The following is a 21580-nucleotide window of genomic DNA, read 5'->3' on the forward strand; positions in this document are numbered from 1 at the left end:
GTATTGAATATCTTTGGTTTCTCTCTCTGGGCTCACTATCTGCCTTACTCTCCCCTGTGTGGCTAACTCTATGGACTACATCAGTAGATAGCCTTGCCTTCTGGCTTCCAGTTGGGTTGGCCATAGTAGCCTAGAAAGAAGATCAGAAGGAAGAAAGAAAGGTCAGGGCACATATTCAGTGTAGTCTGACTATATTCATCACCCAATAGCAAAACTTCCAATAGGTTGTTGGTTCTCTTTGCTCTGTCTTTGTCCAGGTACCAGTAACCACTGTCTTCCTTTTCATTACTATCAGTCTAAGAATAATAGAATGCCTATGTTTCTAGTTTCAGTGATTTCATTAGACCTTGTCTTCATGTTTGTAAACTATTAGACTCTCCTAAAATTACCCAAGCTAGGACCCTAGGGCATTCAAAAGAGTTGTATTCTCTATCTCCAGGTTTCACAGAAAGGAGGAAAGGAAGAATATAATGAGGATTTATGAAATATTTTTTATGCTAGGAACTATGATGGATACCTTATATTTATTATCCCATTTCACCTTTATGTTGATACTTTGAAGTTAGTTCCTTCAATCACAGAATTGTGAAAAATATGGGCTGTTTGTTTTTAAAAATGTAATAAATATATGATAGCTAGCACCAATAGAGCATATTTTACAAACAAAGCATTATTCTATTTAAATATTCACAGCATTACCATAATGCAGGCAACAACATATCCTCTTTTTAAAGATTAAAATGGAATGATAAGGCACTGGAGAATTTAAGTGACTTGCCCAAGATCACACAGCTAGGATGTGATATGACAGGGCTGGAATTTCAACCAAGGCATTCTAGGTATAGTGTAAATATTGTCATTTATAAAATTGTTTCACTTCTTGGTGCTTTTAAAATATATTTCATCCACATGACTTTTTTTTTTTTTGCACAGTCTCTCTGCATAAGCCTTATGTCTTTCAATCATTAGATTCCCTAAATGAAATCCTGAACCAGAATATTTTTTTTCTGTTTTTAATAGACCCCTTTTTAGAGCAAAACTAATGATGGTGCTAAAAAATCATATAGTGGTCATTCTTGAGGTGGTTTGTACATAGAAGGGGGTGTGAGGAAATTCCTAGGGAAATGATCATATCCTATTTCTCCAACTGATTACTGGTAATATAAATGTATTCAGTTTGTGAAGATTCATTGAGCTATATATTTAAGATGTATATACTTTCCTGTATGTATATTACACTGCAATAAAATGTTTTTGCTTCAACATAAAATACTTTTTACAACTTGTACTTAAGAAAACAATCGTCTATGAAAGCTGCCTATTCACGCTATAATGGGTTGCATTATTTTTTTTTGTGAGCTCTTGAGTAGCACTCCGCAGTAAGTTTTGAATCCCTAGTTCTGCACTCCACTTTTTGTGTTTCTATAATCTAGAGATTTGTAATCACTGAAAAGTCACTTGACTTTCTGAGCAACAGATATGTCCATGGCTTGACCTTTCTGTAACCAGAAGGTCATGTTAAATTATCTCTGTGCTCTTTACCTCCTGCCGGAACATTATATTGATCCCTCTGTATTTTCAGGTTAAAAGACCAATGCAACTCTGAGGAGTCAGAAACCATTTAAACATTTTCACAAATGAATTTCTGCCCCTTTCTCAATTTTTCACTTTCATTTTTTTTCCATTTTTGTTTATTCCACTGATCTTTTTTGAATTTTTTTTTCTGTGCTCCCATATTTCTTAATTTCATGTGGACAATATTGCAGAAGGATTATTGTCTCATTTGATGGTCCTTTCATCTTGTTTTTTAGGTTAGCAAGAAAGAACAATATATAAGTCACTACATGAAACTGCTGAGTAATATAAAAAGTTCACTTAGTTCACTTAATAAAGAAAATATGAGTTGTGAAGGGTATTGAAGACAGAAGATAATAGGGTCATATGGCCCAAAGAGGATTTAATGTTTTGTAAGTTTTACAAAGTCATTTTCATGCATTTGAAAATAAAGCCATAAAAGATGAAATTTTAAGAACATATTTTTTTTTTCGTGATGCAAAATATCACCTGTAACAAAAAGACATCGTAGATGTCAAAGATGAAAAGGGAGGAAAACAAAAGTATGTGTAATTTAAAATAGCTAAAAGAACAAGAAAGGAGACAAAGAGTTTGAAGTCTGTAAGTGCTTTCCCTTCACCATCCACATTTAGAAGTCTTGTTAATTGTGTATGGAAAATTACTTCTGTTCTCACTGGGATGCCAAACTACAGGACAACAGTGTATTATTGGTGAGCTCTGCACATTCTCGTAGATTAAATAACATATGATAATTTTATCTATATCTAGAATTCAGCCCAAGATCAAGATATAGACTAGGAATAATAGAGGAATAAAACACTAAAAGTGTTCTATATTTATTAACTTCCTATTACACGCCAAGTCTATAGGACATACCTGTAATATTATTTTATTTAAACCTCATAGGAGTGTTCTAAAGTGATAATTCAACAGCCATTTCCTTAAATGAGTAAATTGTGCTTGAGAAAGTCTTAGTCACTGGCTACAGATAACACAGTTAGTGAAAAGGGAGAACATGTTCCATATGACAAGGATGTCAAACATTCTACTTCCAAGGAGTAGTGAGTAGTTAAAACCCTGAACTGAGAACCATCCAAAAGTAATGAGATGTTTCGTCTTCCCTGGGGAATTCGTTGTACATTGGGGAATAAGACTACATCTGAAAGTCTATGAAGTTATGAGCTAAATATTAAACATTTTATTGAAAATTATTAGATCATAGAATAGGAAAATTTTATTCAAAAGCACTTGAAATTATTTTTATTTTAACTATATATTAAGAAAGAATGGCCAAAACTCCATGAATTCTAATAAACATATGATTTCATAGAAATTTTGAACCTTCAAATGCTGTGAAATTGATACTGCCATACTCCAGGATAAATTCATTCAATCACATTGTTGAAAGCATGTTCCACTGGAAAACATTCTGAGAAGCACCCTTTTAAAGAATGGGGTAGATATGACCAATAGAAGCTGAATTTCAGTTGTGATATTTTAACATATATGACTTTTTGAAAATTAGATGTGATATGAAGTGTGTCTTTTTCTCTATTATGTAATTGCTTCCTCATTCCATGTACCCCAACTTGGTCAGCCTGAAAGCCTCTGACTGGCTCACATACTTTACTCCTTCTCTGGTTGGTTGGTTTCAGTTTTAAAGGGAGAATTATTAAAAGATTCTGGTTCAAACCCAACTACTATGTATAACTGTAATATTCTAATAAAAAATAAAGAGACTGTGAGGCTAAAAGCAATATCCTCTATGAATTTTTGACATTTGTCTAGATCCCTTGCCCCCAAACCCAAGCGCACTTATGTCTCTGATGCTGTATGATCCTTATGGTGAGTACCCCAAGGCTTAAGGTCACATTTCCCATCTCTGCTTCTCTTTTTTGAATGAACACAATTTTGCCATTCAACATCTTCCCAGTTTGATAAATTTTATCTGTCAATGTAGATATATATTTTCTCATAAGAACACACATCTCTGTCAAATAACTATATTTTCTTCAAAGATTGACACATTGCAGTGTGAAAGATCTTTTCTAGAGAAATTTAGAAGCCATACATTTCTCAACTGCTTCTATAAAATTTCGTTGCTCAAAAAGTCCTCAGCATTTTAAAAAATGCCTTAAGGCATTGGATCCCTTCATTGAATGTGAAGATAACACCTTAATATTACCATCAAAATATCAAGTATTTAATGTTAGATATGGAATTCCTTACAGCATTACTAGAAACAGTACATTCATTTTCCTTGCTTATTAGTAGAAAAGTTTCCTTAAAGTTTCACAAAAATGGTGCAACTGTTTTTAAGATTTATTTGGATGTTATATGTAGTGAAACTCCTTTTTAGAAATTCCTGCATGGTAGCATTTTGTGTTTGTTTTTATTTTGCCTTGAAAATTTTAAAAAGAATTATTTGTATAGAATTTCAAAATGATAACTTGTAGTTAATTCTTTTCATAACATATGTGTAGCTGTATTCTGAAAGTTAGTGTAGGGGCTGGAGGACTTACTGAAAAGGCCAGCGTTTCTTTATAGGAGGCATCTACACTATAAATTAAAGAAACTTGTGATTAACAATGTCTACCTGGCTGTAGGGAGAGTCTGATTCATGTCTCCAAACTAGCAGGGATGGCTTTTGCCTGGAAATCAAGGATTTCCCTGACATGTATGAGATTCAAAGTTTGTATGTAATCCAAGGAGAAGAAGAGTCTAGTCACCCAAAGACTGTTAGCTTTACGAATTGACATTTTGGGGGAAATGTCTCCTGATACCCCAACTTTGAAAATTCACACAATTATATGTTCCCTAGTTCCTTTTACTAACTCTATGTAGTTTTACATTTTAGAGATAATTGTTTTCCATGCTGGACAAGCAATACTGTAGGAGCAGGGGCAATATCTGTCTGATTTATCAGTGTATGCTCCATTACCTAACCCAGGTTTCTTGCTGCTCAATATACATCTGTGACTGATAAATTAGGTCTTTATAGATAACCGGGGCATTGAAAAAGCTAGGGGTGATCTCATATGAAGAGATTGTAGTCTGTCAAGCATAAAAAGAAAGGCTTGTGGAGCATATGTGAGAAGAAATAAGCTATTGAAAGATAATAAAATAGAAGGAACAAAGAAGCCCAGGAACCAGTGTGATAAGATAGAACAAAAGCCCCAGTAATTAGACAGATCAGATCCCAAATCTTGGCTTTACCCCTTTTAGTTTTGTGACACAGGGCCACATATTGAGCCCTTACATGTCATTGTGAGATGAGTATATTGATGCTAACCTTACAGAAATGTTGCAAAGGTCATAGGATTTACTCTTTTATGTGGTGTCTCTCCTGAGTAATTATTACAACAAAGGTTAAACATTATTTATTAGTGACTATTATTTTTCTTAGTATAATACCTAAGCAAAGAACTGAGAAAAATATGTGAAAAGCTTTCACAGAATTATTTCACCTCTATTTAAATCAGATAATTCTAATTTCAATTATCTATAAGGAGAATGGGTCATTCTGAAGCAGGTTGCAAAATGTGTAGGAAGGGAGAACATGTTCCATGTGATAAGGATGTCAAAACACTCTACTTCCAAGTACACAGGGCTAATCATATATGATCTTTGTTTCTTTATATGTTTATTTGTCATCCTACCCCAAACTGCATGAAAATTTAGTTGTTTATTTTTTGTCTTTTATAGGATTAGCATTCATTAAATTGTGTTAATTAGATTAATTAGGCTACAGATCTCTAATTCTGGCAGAAATAATTCAACTAGATTTGACCTAATGATGATATTATTTTTTTGTTTTGTTTTTTACCTGCAGTTTTCTCTCTTCATCCATCACCCTGGGCAGTTTATTAATTAGAAATATTAAATATCCTTAAATATAATTTTGAATTTCAAAAGGCATAATCATGGAAATGATTCATTGGAAGTGTGATTTAACTGGATATATTTTTATTTCAGTTTGGGAAGCAGCACATAGAGAACCTCTTCAGTGACCTGCAGGATGGAAGACGCCTCCTAGACCTTCTCGAAGGCCTCACAGGGCAAAAACTGGTAGGAAACTTGTTTTCAAGAAAATTTGCAGTAATCTTAATAGAATTTCAAACCAGAATCAAACAGTATAATTTATACACTATTAAATCACTAATTTACTAAGTAACATTTGAATAGTAATGGGGAACCTATTCCTGTATAAAACAATTTCACATTATAGCTTTTATTTTTGTCACTGTCTATCATATTTAGAACAATAAAGTAAAATTTTCAGTAATATAGCTTATGTTAATTAATAGACATTACTTCCTTTTACCTATTTGGTATTCTTCTTATCTAATGTCTTTATGAAGGCTTTCATGCATAATAACTTAAAATTATCTTTCTGCTTTTGTGTATTTGGCAATTCTTTTACAATGAACCTTTATTAGCTTATAAATAAAGAAAAAAATTGGCACAGTATATAAATGTATAGGCATTTTAGTCTAATACACAAAACCATCTGCAATGAGAACGTTACTTCCCTTTAAGGACTTTCATCTTGTCTAACTTCAGAGCATTCTTGTGAGATACATAAGATTGTCAATAAAGTCATGTGTGAGTTTGGGTTCAATTGATCAAGGTCTCATAATGAGAAAAATGGCTCTTAAACCCAAATCTCCTGATTTAAATAATCTTCTTCTTAGATTGCTATTATTCTTTTAAGTAGAGTTTAAGACCCCTGTCTATAGTTAGCCATTCTGCATATCAAATGAATCCTGCTAAATTACTGTCTTAATCTCTTTTTTGCCCTTCATTACAACTTTGCAGCACAGGCATGCACACACATACACATATACGCAGAGTCTTTGTAGATACTGTACAAACTCAAGCTGTCATTCAAAGTCAAAAATGGCAAAAGTCGTGCTCTCCAACTTGCCTCCTATAACTCTTTCCATTTTCTCAGATATACCTATTTTTCACCTGTGTTGCTTTCTGTACTTCTGTACTAACTGTTCTTGAGAAGCTTTGGTTTCTCTTTCCCAGTGATGCCTTTCCCACAATCTCTCTGATAAATCCTTGCTCTTGTTACCCCATAGAGCACCTATTTTTTATTTAATTGTTGCATTATTATTTTCAGTGTATTTATGACTAATACATCTCTCCTCAATTAAATGCCAAAGTTCTATAGAGAAGGGATATATCTTTGCTTTCATTTTTAAATCCTCTTCATTGCTGTAGGGATAAATATTAAATTAAATTAAAACTGATGTTTTATGAAATCTGAATCTGAATTGATATAAGAACAACATGATGACTTAAAGAAATAATCATTTGAGTCAAGTGAAAGAAGTTCATATTTATTATCTTATATTTGAACTTTTAGCCAAATCAAGGGCACTGTATACACTTTATCTTAATTTCCTTGGTTAGAGTTATATTTTTGTATAATCATTTGTATCCTGTGACTGTGAACTTTTATATATTCATATAATTTTTGCATTATACATGCGTTAATTTATGCATTATATATGCATCTTCATGATAGGCATTATATATGTGTATATATATATATATATATATATATATATATATATATATATATATAAGTGTCTTGGTGTGTCCCTGGTTTCTGTTATATTCTGCAGCCATTCCTGCTTTCAATTATAGATATAAATAACTCAGTCAATAAAAAACTTTAAAAAAATTAAATAAAATTTTAAAAAAAGATTTTGCTTTTACAACCTGTCCTGACTATGTGCACATGACTTATTTTTTTTCACCTCTGGATGTGTGCATGACCACTTCTCTGTGGTATTGCAACTCTCCTGAATAACTTCCTGAATAGAGGTGACACTTTCATCATCCAAAGCAATTTTGTCAGGGTTAACAAATTCCATATAGGCACAGTGTTTAAAGTACTGGATTTCCACAAAACACAGAAATAATAAAAGTGATTTGCATATTCATTGGGACAGAAAGATATAACCATACATACAAAGAGATGCTGAGATAAAATGAACCCAATGAGTTGCAGGCACTGAAGAAAACAGGCAACCAAAATATCCATGAGATTGGTCATTGTGGAATAAATAGTTGGTGAGGGAAAAAAATCACCAAACACCCACACAAGGCAATATAAACCATATAATTTCAGTTATTGCTACTAACAGAATCTGTAATCAATCCTTCATCCTTGACACAGATCTGGCAGCCCTGATCTGGGGATTTTACTTTTCCCAGAAAGCAGCATCACCTGTCTCATGAATGTGTCTGATTTCAAGACTCCAACTCCTGGTCTTGAATCCTAATAGTTTCTGCAGAGATATGTCCTACAGTCCTAATGGCAGTAGTGTATATTATTGATGAGAAATCTTAGTATTCTATTTTGAAGCATCTGCATGTAGATTATTGTCTCAGGCCATCCCCATGGTTAAAATGAAGGTATTTGCTTTACAACTATAAAATTAAAATTACTCCCCAACAAGACATAAAAGGGGACAGATTTCAGCTTCCACATCAGCATCAGAAACTGCAGCTTTTTTACAAGTAGCATTTTTGGGCCCTGAAAAATATGCACATAAGTATGTAAATGTGTACATGTAAATGTCTGAGTTTGAAGCAAAGGAAATGTTACTTAATTCTTATAATTTTTATACAGTTGCTTATAAGACAATCTGTGTCTTTTGCTTAAATATTAGGCAGAGGATTGATTTATTTTCAAAACTTTAAATTCCTAAAATTACTGAATTATTTTCAGAGCCTTAAATTCCTAAAATTTTATTTTGCTGCTTTGATTTTAATCTGAAGTCAAGTTTGGTCTTTCTATGGACTTATTGGCTTCCTCTTTATGGTGGGAAGTAGGAACATACCAAATGTAAGCCTTTATCACTTTGACATTATTAGAGGAAAATTTTGCAGGACATAAAAAAAAAAAAACTATGGAGATCCCTGTTCATGAGGCTAGTTAATATTGTGAGAATTGAAAGAAAATGAGTATTACTACTGTTTGATAAAGGGTATGAAGGAAGGGCTGGGGTTGTGGCTCACTGGTAGAGTGCTTGCCTAGCACTTGTAAGGCACTGAATTCAATTCTCAACACCACATATAAATAAATGAATAAAACAAAGGTCCATCAACATCTAAAAAAATTGTTCTTTAAGAAAATGGTATGAAGCAAGTTTTTTTTTAACAGTAGAATATTTTATTTAATTTGAGAAGTTCAGCAGGTAATTCAAAGGGCAAGATGCTCTAGGCTAGGGAATTGCTCAGGAAGAATATGAGCATTCCTGGAATGTATGGGGCAAAACTTAAGAAGTAGAAAACAGTCTATTTGGATGGTGCATGCACAAGGAAGTTAGAGGGAGAAAAGTAAATGAATGTGGAAACTTTGATTCAATAGGCACAGACCAAAGTTTTCATTCTAGTTCCACAGATTGTTAGTTGTATGGCTATGTATTAACTCTTGACTTAAGGTTCCCTATATGTATAAGGGACATAACAACAAATTTTCTTTTTCTTTTTTTTTTTTTGAAAGATAATTTTTTAATATTATTATTATTATTATTTTTAGTTTTTCAGAGGATACATCATCTTTATTTTTTTTAATTTTTATGTGGTGCTGAGGATCGAACCCAGTGCCTCGCGCATGCCAGGGGAGTGCGCTACTGCTTGAGCCACATCCCCAGCCCAACAACAGGTTTTATTGATAGTGAATACAAGTACCTAGCACAAATTACAAACTCAATGATAATAACAGTAAACATTTTATTTTATCTATTGTGTGAGAAATACCAATCTAAGTGCTTTATACATATTAACACATTGAATTCTCTCAGGAATCAATATGGATCCATTGCTTTTATTAGCAATTTCAACAGATGAGGAAAGTGGTCTACATGGATACTGAGAAATTTGCCCAAGGTCACCTAGTGCAAAAGTGACAGTTGAACATTGAATCCAGGAGGGTCAGCTTTATAGTTCATGCTCTTATGTTTAACTAAACATTGAGAGATGAGCTAGGCATGGTGGCACATTCCTATAATCCCAGCTACTTTGCAGGTTGAGTCAGGAGGATGGCAAGTTCAAGAATAGCCTCCACAACTAAGATCCTGTCTCAAAATGAAAATAAAAATAAACAAATAAAGAGGGCTGGAGAAGTAAGTCAATAGTAGAGCACACCTGGGTTCAATCCCAGCATAGCCAAAAAAAAAAAAAAAGATTGAGATGAGAGCTATGCAAATAATTTGCACTTGTAGTGGACTTAGTTCAACAATGTCATTGTTGAAGATGTAAATATGAATGGAAGGAGGAACAGTGAGTGAGAAAAGGAGGTTATGATGTGCTCTGAGCAATAGTTAATGAGGGCTTGTTAAGGTAAAAGAAATGGAAAATAGAAGGAGGGAATAAATACAACAAGCATTATAGCACTAGGTGTTCTAAAGCTCCACAACTGAATAAATGAGATAATTCATATATTACAGCAAACTGTATAGATGTCAGTTGAAAATTTACAGATTGAGATATAACTTTTGGGACTGAAAAGAAAGTAAGGGAACCAAAGGTAGTTTAGCTTTTGAGCTTCAGTAACTAAGACAATTAAGAAAATATTCAAAGAAATGGTTTCTTTAACCCTATTTTCCAATATATTCTTTACATGACTCATATCTTTTTTAAACTTTCCTAAAAAATGTGGAAATTAGTTGATTATCTGTCCTATTGGTAAATATCCTTCTGTATCACTTTAAATAGGCTTTGTGAACAAAACAGGGGGGCCTTTCTTTCTCAAATGAGTGGTTGGTTCATTCTAAAAAGAGACTATGCCAGGGACAATTAGTCCAAAACCTTAAGTACATTATATAAATGCCTCATGACCTATGTTTATTTAAATGTAAAACATTGAAACATAAAAGTTCAAATTATAAATTGTTTTATTTCTGGTGGATTTTTGGTCTGTGTGCTGGGCAGTGAACACTGTTTCTTTTTGTTTTTCAGCCAAAGGAAAAAGGATCTACAAGAGTTCATGCCCTGAACAATGTCAACAAGGCACTGCGGGTCTTGCAGAAAAATAATGTAAGTGTCTAAGGCTTTGGATGCCATAAGGCAATGTGGTTAATGTTTGAATGAAGGCTTCAGCCCCCCAGTGCAGAGAAAGCATCCCAAATTCTCTTGTAAATCAAACTAGTTTTTATGAACAGCAGAAATTCTGGTTCTTTCATGTGTGCTTGTGGCTAATGTCGTCCAGGAAGCAAATGCATGCATTTACAGAGGACAGGTAAATACATGACATAGATCTCCATGTTGTTTTAGGACTTTACTCAATGCAACTCTATTTAGTGGACAAACTGATTTCTTGATAAATCTGTGTTCAAAACAACAAATAGATTTTGGCTGTATGTAATTTTATGTACTCAGTATGTTTAAACCTCATGGTAATGAAGTTTGAATTAAGCTAAAAATTAGTAAGCATCATATCAAAAATATAAATTATACAGAAAAATAACTTTTTAATCTCAGGGTAAGAACTACAGATTTTTTTGTACTAGGTATTGAACATAGGGAGGCTTATTCATTGAGACACATCTACAGCCCTTTTTTAATATTTTATCTAGAGACAGGGCCTTGCTAAGTTGCTTAGGACTTCAATAAGCTGTGGAGGCTGGCTTTGAATTCAAGATCCTCTTGCCTCAGCCTCCCAAATCACTAGGATTATAGGTGTGTGCCACCATGCCTGGCTCAGATATGTTTTTATCCTTATGTTTGGTTCAGTTTAACTGAATGGAAACATATGTTTTGTATTTTAAAAAAGTAAAAAAAGAATACATAGCTCAATGAGTTGGCAGATTAGAGGAGTTCTAATCACCTCTGAGCGACTTTGATGTTTGTTCCTCCTTCTATCATGGCCTTAAATGCAAATGGTCCTCCTTTATGATTAACTTCTACAACCTTTCTAATCGACCAATACATTTATCAGGTACTTTTAGTAGCTTCCTAATTACATTATACCTCTTTTTCAAGGATAAATTCAAATACATTGATCACACACTCTTAAAATAACCATAAACTGTGATAGATTAGTAATAACATATACTTGCCCCCCCCCCAATGTTACTTAGCTCACCTGGCAGAGAGAGGGCATTACACAGGATACATAAGTGGAAAGTACATAGCAATTGGTTGATTTTATGAATTTAGGATCACTGTTACGTTGAGCAGCTGAAAGTTACTTTATAGAAATATTATTTTATTATTTTCTAAAGAGATTAGATTTTCAATTTTTCTGCAGCCAGAAGAAAGTTGTTGGACTGATTTTCTCATTGTTAGTCTGATATACTTACCCTTTTGAAAGATAAGAATCATGTAAATTATAAAAAAAAATTAAGGTGTTTATAACTTACACAAAGAAAATATCCTTTAAAATATCAAAACCCCATATTCTATTTGAAAGTGTAAGAGCAAGGCAAACAGCAAAAATACATAGAATCATTGGATTTAATTAATTAAATATAGTTGGATTTCCCCTACCAAGATAATGTAAGATTACAAAATAAGCTTTTGAATCTCCTATCAAATGATCAATTACTGTAGCTATATGTTTTCTTTGGTAAGAATTTTAGGTTTTTTGTTTTTGCCAAACTTTTACACATTATGAATATGTGGATTTCCTGTACATATTATGATTACCAAATTCACAGTTTTCAATATAGGATCAGAAAAATCTTGGCAATAAAGCAGACAAACCACTTAAGAATTCTATGTGACTTTGTGCCAAGTATTTATTATGTACAAAACCAAAAGCATGATTTGAAAAGAGAAAAATTAACCTGAACTTCATCAATAGTATAAGTTGTCCCTATATTCTGGATATGAGCTCTGTTTTATAAGTTGCAAATATATTTTCCTTCTTTGTGGGTTATATTTTTAATTAATTAGTGATGAATTTTGGTAAACAGAATTTCTTCATTTTGATATAGTTTATTTTTAAAATGTTAACTTTCATTTTTGTCCTGATTAAGAATTATTGGTCTAGTCAAGCTTTTCTGATAGTATGACATTATCTATATAAGCTTTATTATTTTGCATTTGAATTTGCATCTATATTTCATCTGAAATTGATTATTGTATATGGTATGAGGAATGGGTTAAGTTTTGGTTGTTTTTCATTTGGAATATAATCAACACAACAGCGTTATTGAAATGAATATTGCTTCCCTGTTGCTCTTTCATTACCAGATATGACATAAAACTTTGTTAATACATATGTGTGCTTGCTCCTAGACTTCAATTTGCTTCCATTGTTCTATTTTTCTATATAAGCACAGATATCATGTCATGGATATAACTTTGGTTTATGATAAGGTTTGGTATCTGGCAGACTAGCTTCTCGCACACTATGAATAGAATAGCTCCTCCAAAACTTTAATGTAAGTTGAATTGCCATTGTAACATTATGAAGAGAAGTGGCCTTTAAGAGGTGATTGGGTTGTAAAGGCTTCATCCTCCTGAATTAATTGACATTGTTACCCTTGCAGTAGACTTCTGATAAAAGGATAAGTTCAGCTCCTTTTATACCTATCTGATTTGGTGCCTGCCCTTCTGCAGTTATACACAAAAAGAAAGTCCTAAACAAATACAGATGTCACACTCTTGACCATCCCAGTTTCTACATTGATGAACTTTATAATATTCTGTTGCTTACAAGTCACCCAGTCTGATATTCTGTTATAGCAGCAAAAAAGTGACTAAGACATTTCCCATTGTTGTTCTGCTAGATTTTCTGGGCTTTTTGGTCCTTTGTGTTCTATATTCATTTTATAATTATATTTCTTTTTCTACCATAAATTCATTTGAAAAATGATCAATATTGGGTTAAATCTAGAGATCAGTTTGGAGATAATGAATGCATTTATTATACTGAATATTTCAATTTTCTCCTTTGATTTTCTTCTATATTTTAAAAAATTTATACTTTAAAAAATGAGAAAAAAAATCCAATGAAAAAAATGGCCCATGTACTTAGACAAAAACTACTCAAAAGGAGGTGTTGAAAAGTTCAAAAGTAATATAAAAATATTAATTCTTGGCAGTAATTAGGAAAAATTAAAATTACAACTCCAACATCATATCGATATAAACTCACCAATATGACTAAAATTAGGAAGAAAAATAATGACAAGTGTTGATAAAGACATGGAACTGGAACTCTCATAATTGACATAATAATTCAGATGAACATTAAATGAAGTCAGACATTATCTATAATGTCAAAATTGACATTTCTTATGACCTAGAAGTTTTATTTCTAGGTATCCAGCCAACATAAATACATTTCTATGTTTACCAAAAAAATGTACACATCAGAATGTTTAAGGTAGTTTTATTCATAAAACCCCAAACTGAAAATGACTATGGTATGTTCCCCTGATGATATATTATAAATCAATGAAAATGAGGTAATGATATCTATATATAATGCACAGATTGTGAGTATCCTGAAATAAATTTGAGCAAAAGAGGTGAGACACTAGGTATGTCTACTAGGCATGCCTACTATTATTTCTTTTAACTAAGTTTCAAAAACAAGCAAAATACTTCCAAGGGTATAAAATTTAGGAGAGTGGTTAGATTTTTGGAAGGAATCAAGCAGTAAAATACATAAGGAAATTTTCTTAAAATGTTCTATGGTTTAACATGTTGATTGTTATACAGCTACATTTAATTGTACAACCAAACTGTATAATTAAATGCAGTTTTCTGTATGTATATTTCAACTAAAAAAAGAACATAAATGAGAATTGTAAGAAGGAAAAGTAGACCTGATATTACAACTTCCAAAACTCCAAATGATGAGCACATTTCACCATCTGATTATAGTCCCTAAACTGTCTAATGAAATTATTGAATGACTATGATAAATGAATATACAAAATTACAATGTGGTTAATGCAACATATGGATCTTTACTTTGAAGGCTACATTTCTTACAGAATATAGAGAACCTTCTAATATTTTATGGGAGAAATACCCCAAAATAAGGGTTTAAATTTAAAAAGCCTTCTAAAGCAAATTTATACAATGCTTTCATTTGAGCCAGGGCACTAATGGAGAAATGCATGAAAACATGGGGTTTCTGCATTAAAAGACAGAATCTTAAAAGAAACATTCTCATGTAGAAATTAAAACTCAGAGCAAATAACCTTGACCTGAGTTAACCTCAGGCTGAAAGATATAGGACACAAATGTTCAAAGGAACATGTATTATTCTTTTATATGTCTCCATTGTTTTTTAATAAAAAGAAGTACAAAATAAATGGAAAATATTACAAGGTACAACTGTATTAGTCTCTGATTGTTATCATATTGAATAAACACACAATTAAGTGAGAGAATGTTCAAGAGCAGGATTCTTTACTGAAGATGAATTTGAACATTCTGTATCATATGAATATAGCCTGAGACAGGGTAAAAAATAAAGCAGTATGTTATATAAAATAGTAGATAGGACTAGTTCAAATTTACTTTTAAAAATGACAAATTCTCAAATTATCATAGAAGATATTGTTTGGCAAGTTTAATAGTCATACCTTTAAAAATAGGTTAATATATTCATATTCAACACAGTTTTTAATAGTGTTTCCTATGTGTCAGGTATTTTAGGTGATTAAGGATACCGTAGACAATGATCGGAGCAAACATAATCAAAAATAGTCCTTTCTGTTTTGTAGTTTGTTATGTTTAATGTGCCCATATGATAGAGCACAATAAACATTTATATATATATATATATATATATATATATATATATATATATATATATATATATATAATGGATAAGTATATGAAGAAGGGATGGACAGAATAGGAGGTATGGGAAGATCTCTTGGTTAAGTTTTTATATAAACCAAGACCTGAAGGAAGGGAAGGGGTATGGTATGAGCCAAGCAGAGTTAATAAGAAAAAAAACCTTGAGATTTATGAAAAAGTATTTGGAATGAGGACTCAGTATGTAGCGAAGATCAAGTATGCAAAAAATAAACATAGACAAGGGCAACAAAGAGGTAGTGAGTGGGTGATGGTGGAAGAAACGATTTGGTAAGCCATGGTTGGAGTTAGGACTCTGGTCCAAATGAGATGGCAATGAATAAAAATAAAAATGATGTTATAAATTAAATTGGTAATGGAGAAGGGTATTGAAAAAGTCAGTGATAGAATAATAAATAACAAAGAATAATATATGGGAAATATTTTAAAATAGTACCTTTTTTAAAGAAAGTTATATCAATAATGAAAATAGAGTAAAGCTTATTGCTAAAGCTTAAATAATAGAAATACCAGTAGAGCCACAAATAAAATTTGATGGAAATTTATTTTTATGTAGAGCCTTTAAATCATCTTTGTAAGATTGTAACATGTTTAATAGGAAAACAATGAGAGTTTGAATAACAAAAAGATACTGCTGATTTAATAAATTTTCTATCTCTTGATACTCTGAAACATAGTAGGTAGTTATATAAAATATCTATTTATTATGATAAATCCCCCATAAAGTTGAACTGGAGGTAAAGCAATAATTTAGTAATTTCATTTATATCAATAAAACACAAATCTGAATTCTCAAGCAGGCATTCAGAAAAGTCTAGCTCTGTCATTATTACAAATGCTCTCCCCTATCCTAAGGAATGGACAGATCTCTATATCTATCTGGTGCTTTTCAGAGGCAGAAACATAACTTTCATCTTTAGTCCACTGAGGTATATACTGATTTAGTCACTAAATAAATTCAAGTGACCTTGTGAAGCCAAGTATAACTGCCTTGGTGTGAAACATACCATATACATACATAAACAAAGTTGAAAAGAGTAAAATGAGGGAAGTATTTACAAAAATGTGGGCAGGATTAAAGAAACTGTTAGTGAATGATGAAGTACTCCGGGATTAACTAGCATGAGTTAATAACCCTTAATACCTCTAAATCAAAAGAGACACAGGGAGAGAAGGATTAACATAATGGAATCTGTAGCTTGGAAGAGGGCCACTGGGCAGCAACTGCAACCATAAATACAATCTGTAAAAAAGTGCAGTTATTTTAAATCAAGACCTAGGGGTTTGGAATTGGGAGAAAATCAATACCTTGGCTTATCTATCCAACTTACAATATCATTCTAGTACTTCTCATTGGTTAAACACAGCCAGAAGCTAGAGGTTAAGAGACCACAGGTGACAGAGTCTTCTCATACAATGAAGGGGCAAAGAAGCTGGGTGGGTGAGCAGAGAGTGGGGCAGCAAACAGTATGATCAGCATCCCAGGTGTTGGTGTGTCTCCTAATTTTTTCCTAGGTAAAATGGGGAGTTGGAAATCTGAATACCAAGAATCCTAATGTTATCCAAGGTGAGCTTTTCTGGGAAAACCAAGAAACCATTCACTTTTTTAATATTTATTTTTTGGTTTTAGGTGGACACAGTATCTTTATTTTATTTTTATGTGATGCTGAGGATGGATCCCAGTGCCTCACACATGCTAGGCAAGCACTCCACCACTGAGCCACAACCCCGCCCTGAAAGTATTCACTTTTGAGGCCATATATTTACTCCTGAGAGGGATAGGAGGTGACTTCTGGCTACTTTTGAGACCAGATGACATCATATTATTTCCCATACTTCTGAGAAAAATTAACTAAAAAATGTTATTGAAAGGGAAAATGTCCTAAAGAATAAATAAAAAATAAAACAGATTAATCTCTAATAAATGTAATCAGAAAAACAAAGACAGGCTAAAAGTCATTTCTGATTTCTCTTTTACACAAATTTACTACAGGCACAGGAGAACATTAATGTATTTTAAGAAGTTTCTACCACATGTACAATTTAAAAAGAGATATTAGGATGCAGAAAAAATGTCCTTAAGTACACAAAAGAATTTTTAAGATGCATATTCTTTGATAATAATAACATTAGAAATTAATAATACATTTATAAATTCAGTTCAATTAATTTAAAATGCATTGAGGAAGAAACTAGGAGTACAAAGCCACATTTGTAGAGGAAAAAGTAGTCTCTATGAAAACCCATGAGAAATGTTTTAGGTTATACCCAGAGGTTCAATTTTTGTCTTTGTTTGTATCTTCATTAAAAAAAAAAGATAAAATAAATTGAATAAAGTTCTCAACCAAAAATGTTACAAAAAGGGAAAATGCTCTAAGGAAAGTAGGAACTAAAGACAGATGAAGAAATTAGGAAGAAGAAACACTAGATAAATTCAGGAATTAGTTCTTTGCAATAAAATAAAACAGACTAAACTCTTATAAATGTGATCAGGAAAAAGATTGTAAAAAAACAAATGTGAGCAATTTAAACATAGAAAATGTTAAAGATAAGCACAGAGGTATAGAAGCCAAAAGTGGATCCTACATAGAACTTTAGTCTTTATTATTAAAAAAAAAATCAATGAACTGTGACACCATATGTATGTTCACTCACATTTGTAAGAAATTGTTCCTTGCTAATAGCAAAATCATATCAATATCATCCCAATTCTATAAACTTATCCACAAATCTAGAGCAAGTGCTTACCATGTGAGAGGCCCTGGGTTCAATCCCCACCAACAATATATACATACATACATACCAAAATTCAAACATTAGCCCTTTCTTCTTAAAGGAGTAAAACAAAAATGATAAAAATTCATTGCCTTGTGAAATGCAATTGATTAGAGTGGCATACTGAATATAATTACAAATCTACAACTATGTCAGCTAATATTAAATCATTTTAAATCAGTAAAATACTGGTTGTACAACTAGGATGGATTGTCACACTAGTTTTTTTCTAAGAATGTTTGGATAGCTTCAGAATTCATAAAATGCAATGATGTATTTCTTGGGAAGAAAGAAAAGAAGCAGCTTCTTTTCAAAAGGATACTTTTTCAGCAGTTTCAAAATCTTCTTGGGTCAAATTCATTTTGTTTTCTCCTCTTTCCTGTAGAGTGTCTCCTCTACTTTAGCCTATTCCTCTGCCATAAATTATTAGTTGTAGCATATTCCCAAGTTTCATACTTGTTACTTGTTTAACCCTGTTGCTCAGTTTCCTTTCCTTTCCAGACTTCTAACTTGTGATTCATACTTGAATGCTGCTCACAGCTTAGCTCTATAGAGCTTGGATGCCACATTCATGTTCTGATTTGCATTCACCGGTGTGGCTGTTTTAGCATAAAGTGATTCCTGCTATCAATAATTTATTTTGGAAAACCACTTATTGAGAAGAAATTACTTCTAAGTGCAGTGATACCTTTATTACAATATTTGCTGAGAGCAAAGCTCATGTGTAATAAAATAGGCCGTGGTTTAAAAAAGCAAACAAAAGAAAAGTATGAAATCCTGTGAAACAGGATGACACTACCAAGTGTTTATGCTTGTCTCCACACTAGCTCTAGAGAAAAATGTATCCCCAGCTTCCATTTATTTGTGATTTACTGAAGGTAGACAGAACAAATCCCAGGTAAGAGGGAAACATCTCTCAGATAGACATACTATAATTTCTTAACCTTTCTCGCTCTTGTTTGTCAACAGTCCCCTTCATGAGCCATTCTTAATTCATTCTACAGTTCTTTTTCCCATGTTTTCTGAAATGAAAAAGGGATATTTAATTGGTTTAAATTAAACTAAGGTGTTTTTCTTTAGATATTACTAAGTTTTCTTCAATGTGATTTCTCTGCAAGATATTTTCATTTCTATTCATTTCTTGTCAAATGAATATTTTCTCACTGCTAAATAATTTTAACAATTACAAATATAATGGAGCATTGAACTATCAGTGGGGCTTAAATGCTATCCTTCAAGTGATTACCATCACTGTCTTCTATGTTCAAATTGTATCAATTCCAGTACCTTTCAAAGAGTCTTTTAAAATGAGTAGTATCAAAATATATCCTAGGAATGTAACTAGGAGTTTGTTGATTTAATAAGATTTAATATTAACACATGGTTGTAAATCTCATAATTAGGTTAAATATGGCACTCTCATCAATAGTCTTATCACAAGGTACCATTTTTTTTCTAATTAATATCAGATCTACAACATGAGATAGCACAAAGCAAATAAGATCGTTGCTATATATTATTAAATCACAAATCCAAAGTCAGTACTTTAAGAACCTAGGGTGAAAATTCAGATGTCAGTTATGGTCAAATCTTCACTTAATCACATCATTGAAACTTGTCACTGAATTAGATTGAATGGTTGTCAGATGTCACTGATCTCAAAAATGAAATAGTGTTCACTCTTCCTGGCATGTGAACTTAGATAAAGAGGATTCTAAACTGTTCTTAAAACTAGTATTTTATGTGTCCTTTAAATATTCAGAAGCTTAAATAGTCATATAATATACATTTTGGAGTGTGTCAGAATGTAATATCTTTCACTGAATATAAACTGCTTCCATTTATCACTCAAAACTCCAGTGTTCAAATATAAATCTAAATTTTAAAGTTAATTTATATTAGACAAGTATTATTTCTTTCAATAAATTTTCATTCTGCACAATAGGCCTATAAAATATCTGCACCTTATATGCATTCATTCCCAAAGATCTAGGAGAAGTAGACTCTATTAACTCTCAAACTCACCAACTGTAGGGTCTTTGCCAAAAATTTTCATGATTTGAGATCCATTCCATCATCTGAGAAATATGCTAGCAGTCATTGCTGTATTTCTTCCAAAGTATTCTTCTGCAGAACATAAAAATATACACAAACATAACTTGGGTTCTTTAAATTCAAATTCAGATGCGAAGTGATAACGTTACTTTTAAATTGGAGTATGTTTTCATTTTAATTAATTTGATAAAGTAGGTGTTTTAACCTTTTTTAGTAGACATCTGTTGATCAAGGTAAAACACTATTTTTTTCTGCAGATTAAACTTAAGAGTAGGTAGTTATTTATCTATAATGTATACATATAGTGGTGTGTTGGGATAATAATTATATGGCTAAAATTATATTTTTAATATTTTTCATATTATAATAAATGCCAATCTTTTAACCTAATTTTTTACTTCAACCTAAAATTATTTGAAATCAGTATACATGACTTAAGCTTAGAAAGCTGTGGCTATATAAGATTGTTGCTAAAGTGGCATTCTATATTGCCAGATATAAGCTGGATATATACTTCTTATGAAACTTCAAGTTCAACAATATTATATTAAAAGTGTACATATATTTTACCTTTTTTATATTGTGAAATTATTGTTGATAACAGTGTCCACTTTCTCAAGCAATGCCTTCTAGTATATGATTCCCCATAGAGGAAATTTTGCTGAGTTTAGTTGTAGTAGCTACTTTGCCAGAAAGTTTGGTTTGCATTTCATGTAGGCTACCTTCATTGAAACTTTTATTTTGATATATATGTTTTACTTTATTTCACACCTAAAATATTTGTATATTCATAAGATTATTCTGACTGCCTCAAAACTTTATTATTAAGGATAATATAGGCAGCGTATAAATAATTGAAAAAACACAGTACTGTTAAAAAGAATTCCCTTGTGGTGCAGCATTATGATCAAAAGCTCATTCAAAATATAGAGAGAATTTAATTATTTCACTCATCTCTAAGCAGTTTGATGAAACAATACATTTTAAATCTACCTCTAATTAGTTTAATGGAATGATACATTTTTAAATCTACTTCTGTCTTCAACCCTCTCTGTGTGCCACATGGCAAGTAGTCAAAAATATTTAACAAGTGACAGAATATGTGAAACTTACTCACTGGAAGTATCTTCACAGTGTGTACCTTTAGTTAAATTCCATGTTATATTCTGGGTCAAAATGTGCTTTTAAAAAGTATTTTCCTATGTAAATTTGCATGAAATAAAAATAATCTTTGGAATGTGGATATATGATAGGGAATAAAGAAATCCTGCCAAATGGAGAGCCAGGTCCCCAATGGCAATATGTCCTACTATTTACATTGTATATATTGAGCAATTCATCTTTTAATAATAAAAGATTCAATGCA

General features: G+C 32.0%; 1 protein-coding gene across 3 annotated transcripts in view; it reads left to right on the forward strand.

Moving 5' to 3' along the window:
* Dmd (dystrophin) overlaps positions 1-21580 on the forward strand; it is a 2014880-nt gene that overhangs the window by 311572 nt on the left and 1681728 nt on the right. For all 3 annotated transcript variants that reach the window (XM_077794046.1, XM_077794047.1, XM_077794048.1), the window contains exons 3-4: positions 5551-5643; positions 10558-10635. In XM_077794046.1, the coding sequence (XP_077650172.1) occupies positions 5551-5643; positions 10558-10635 (171 nt within the window). The remainder of the gene's footprint in view (positions 1-5550; positions 5644-10557; positions 10636-21580) is intronic.

The sequence above is a fragment of the Urocitellus parryii genome, chromosome X (genome assembly GCF_045843805.1).
Source record: "Urocitellus parryii isolate mUroPar1 chromosome X, mUroPar1.hap1, whole genome shotgun sequence".
NCBI lineage: Eukaryota > Metazoa > Chordata > Mammalia > Rodentia > Sciuridae > Urocitellus > Urocitellus parryii.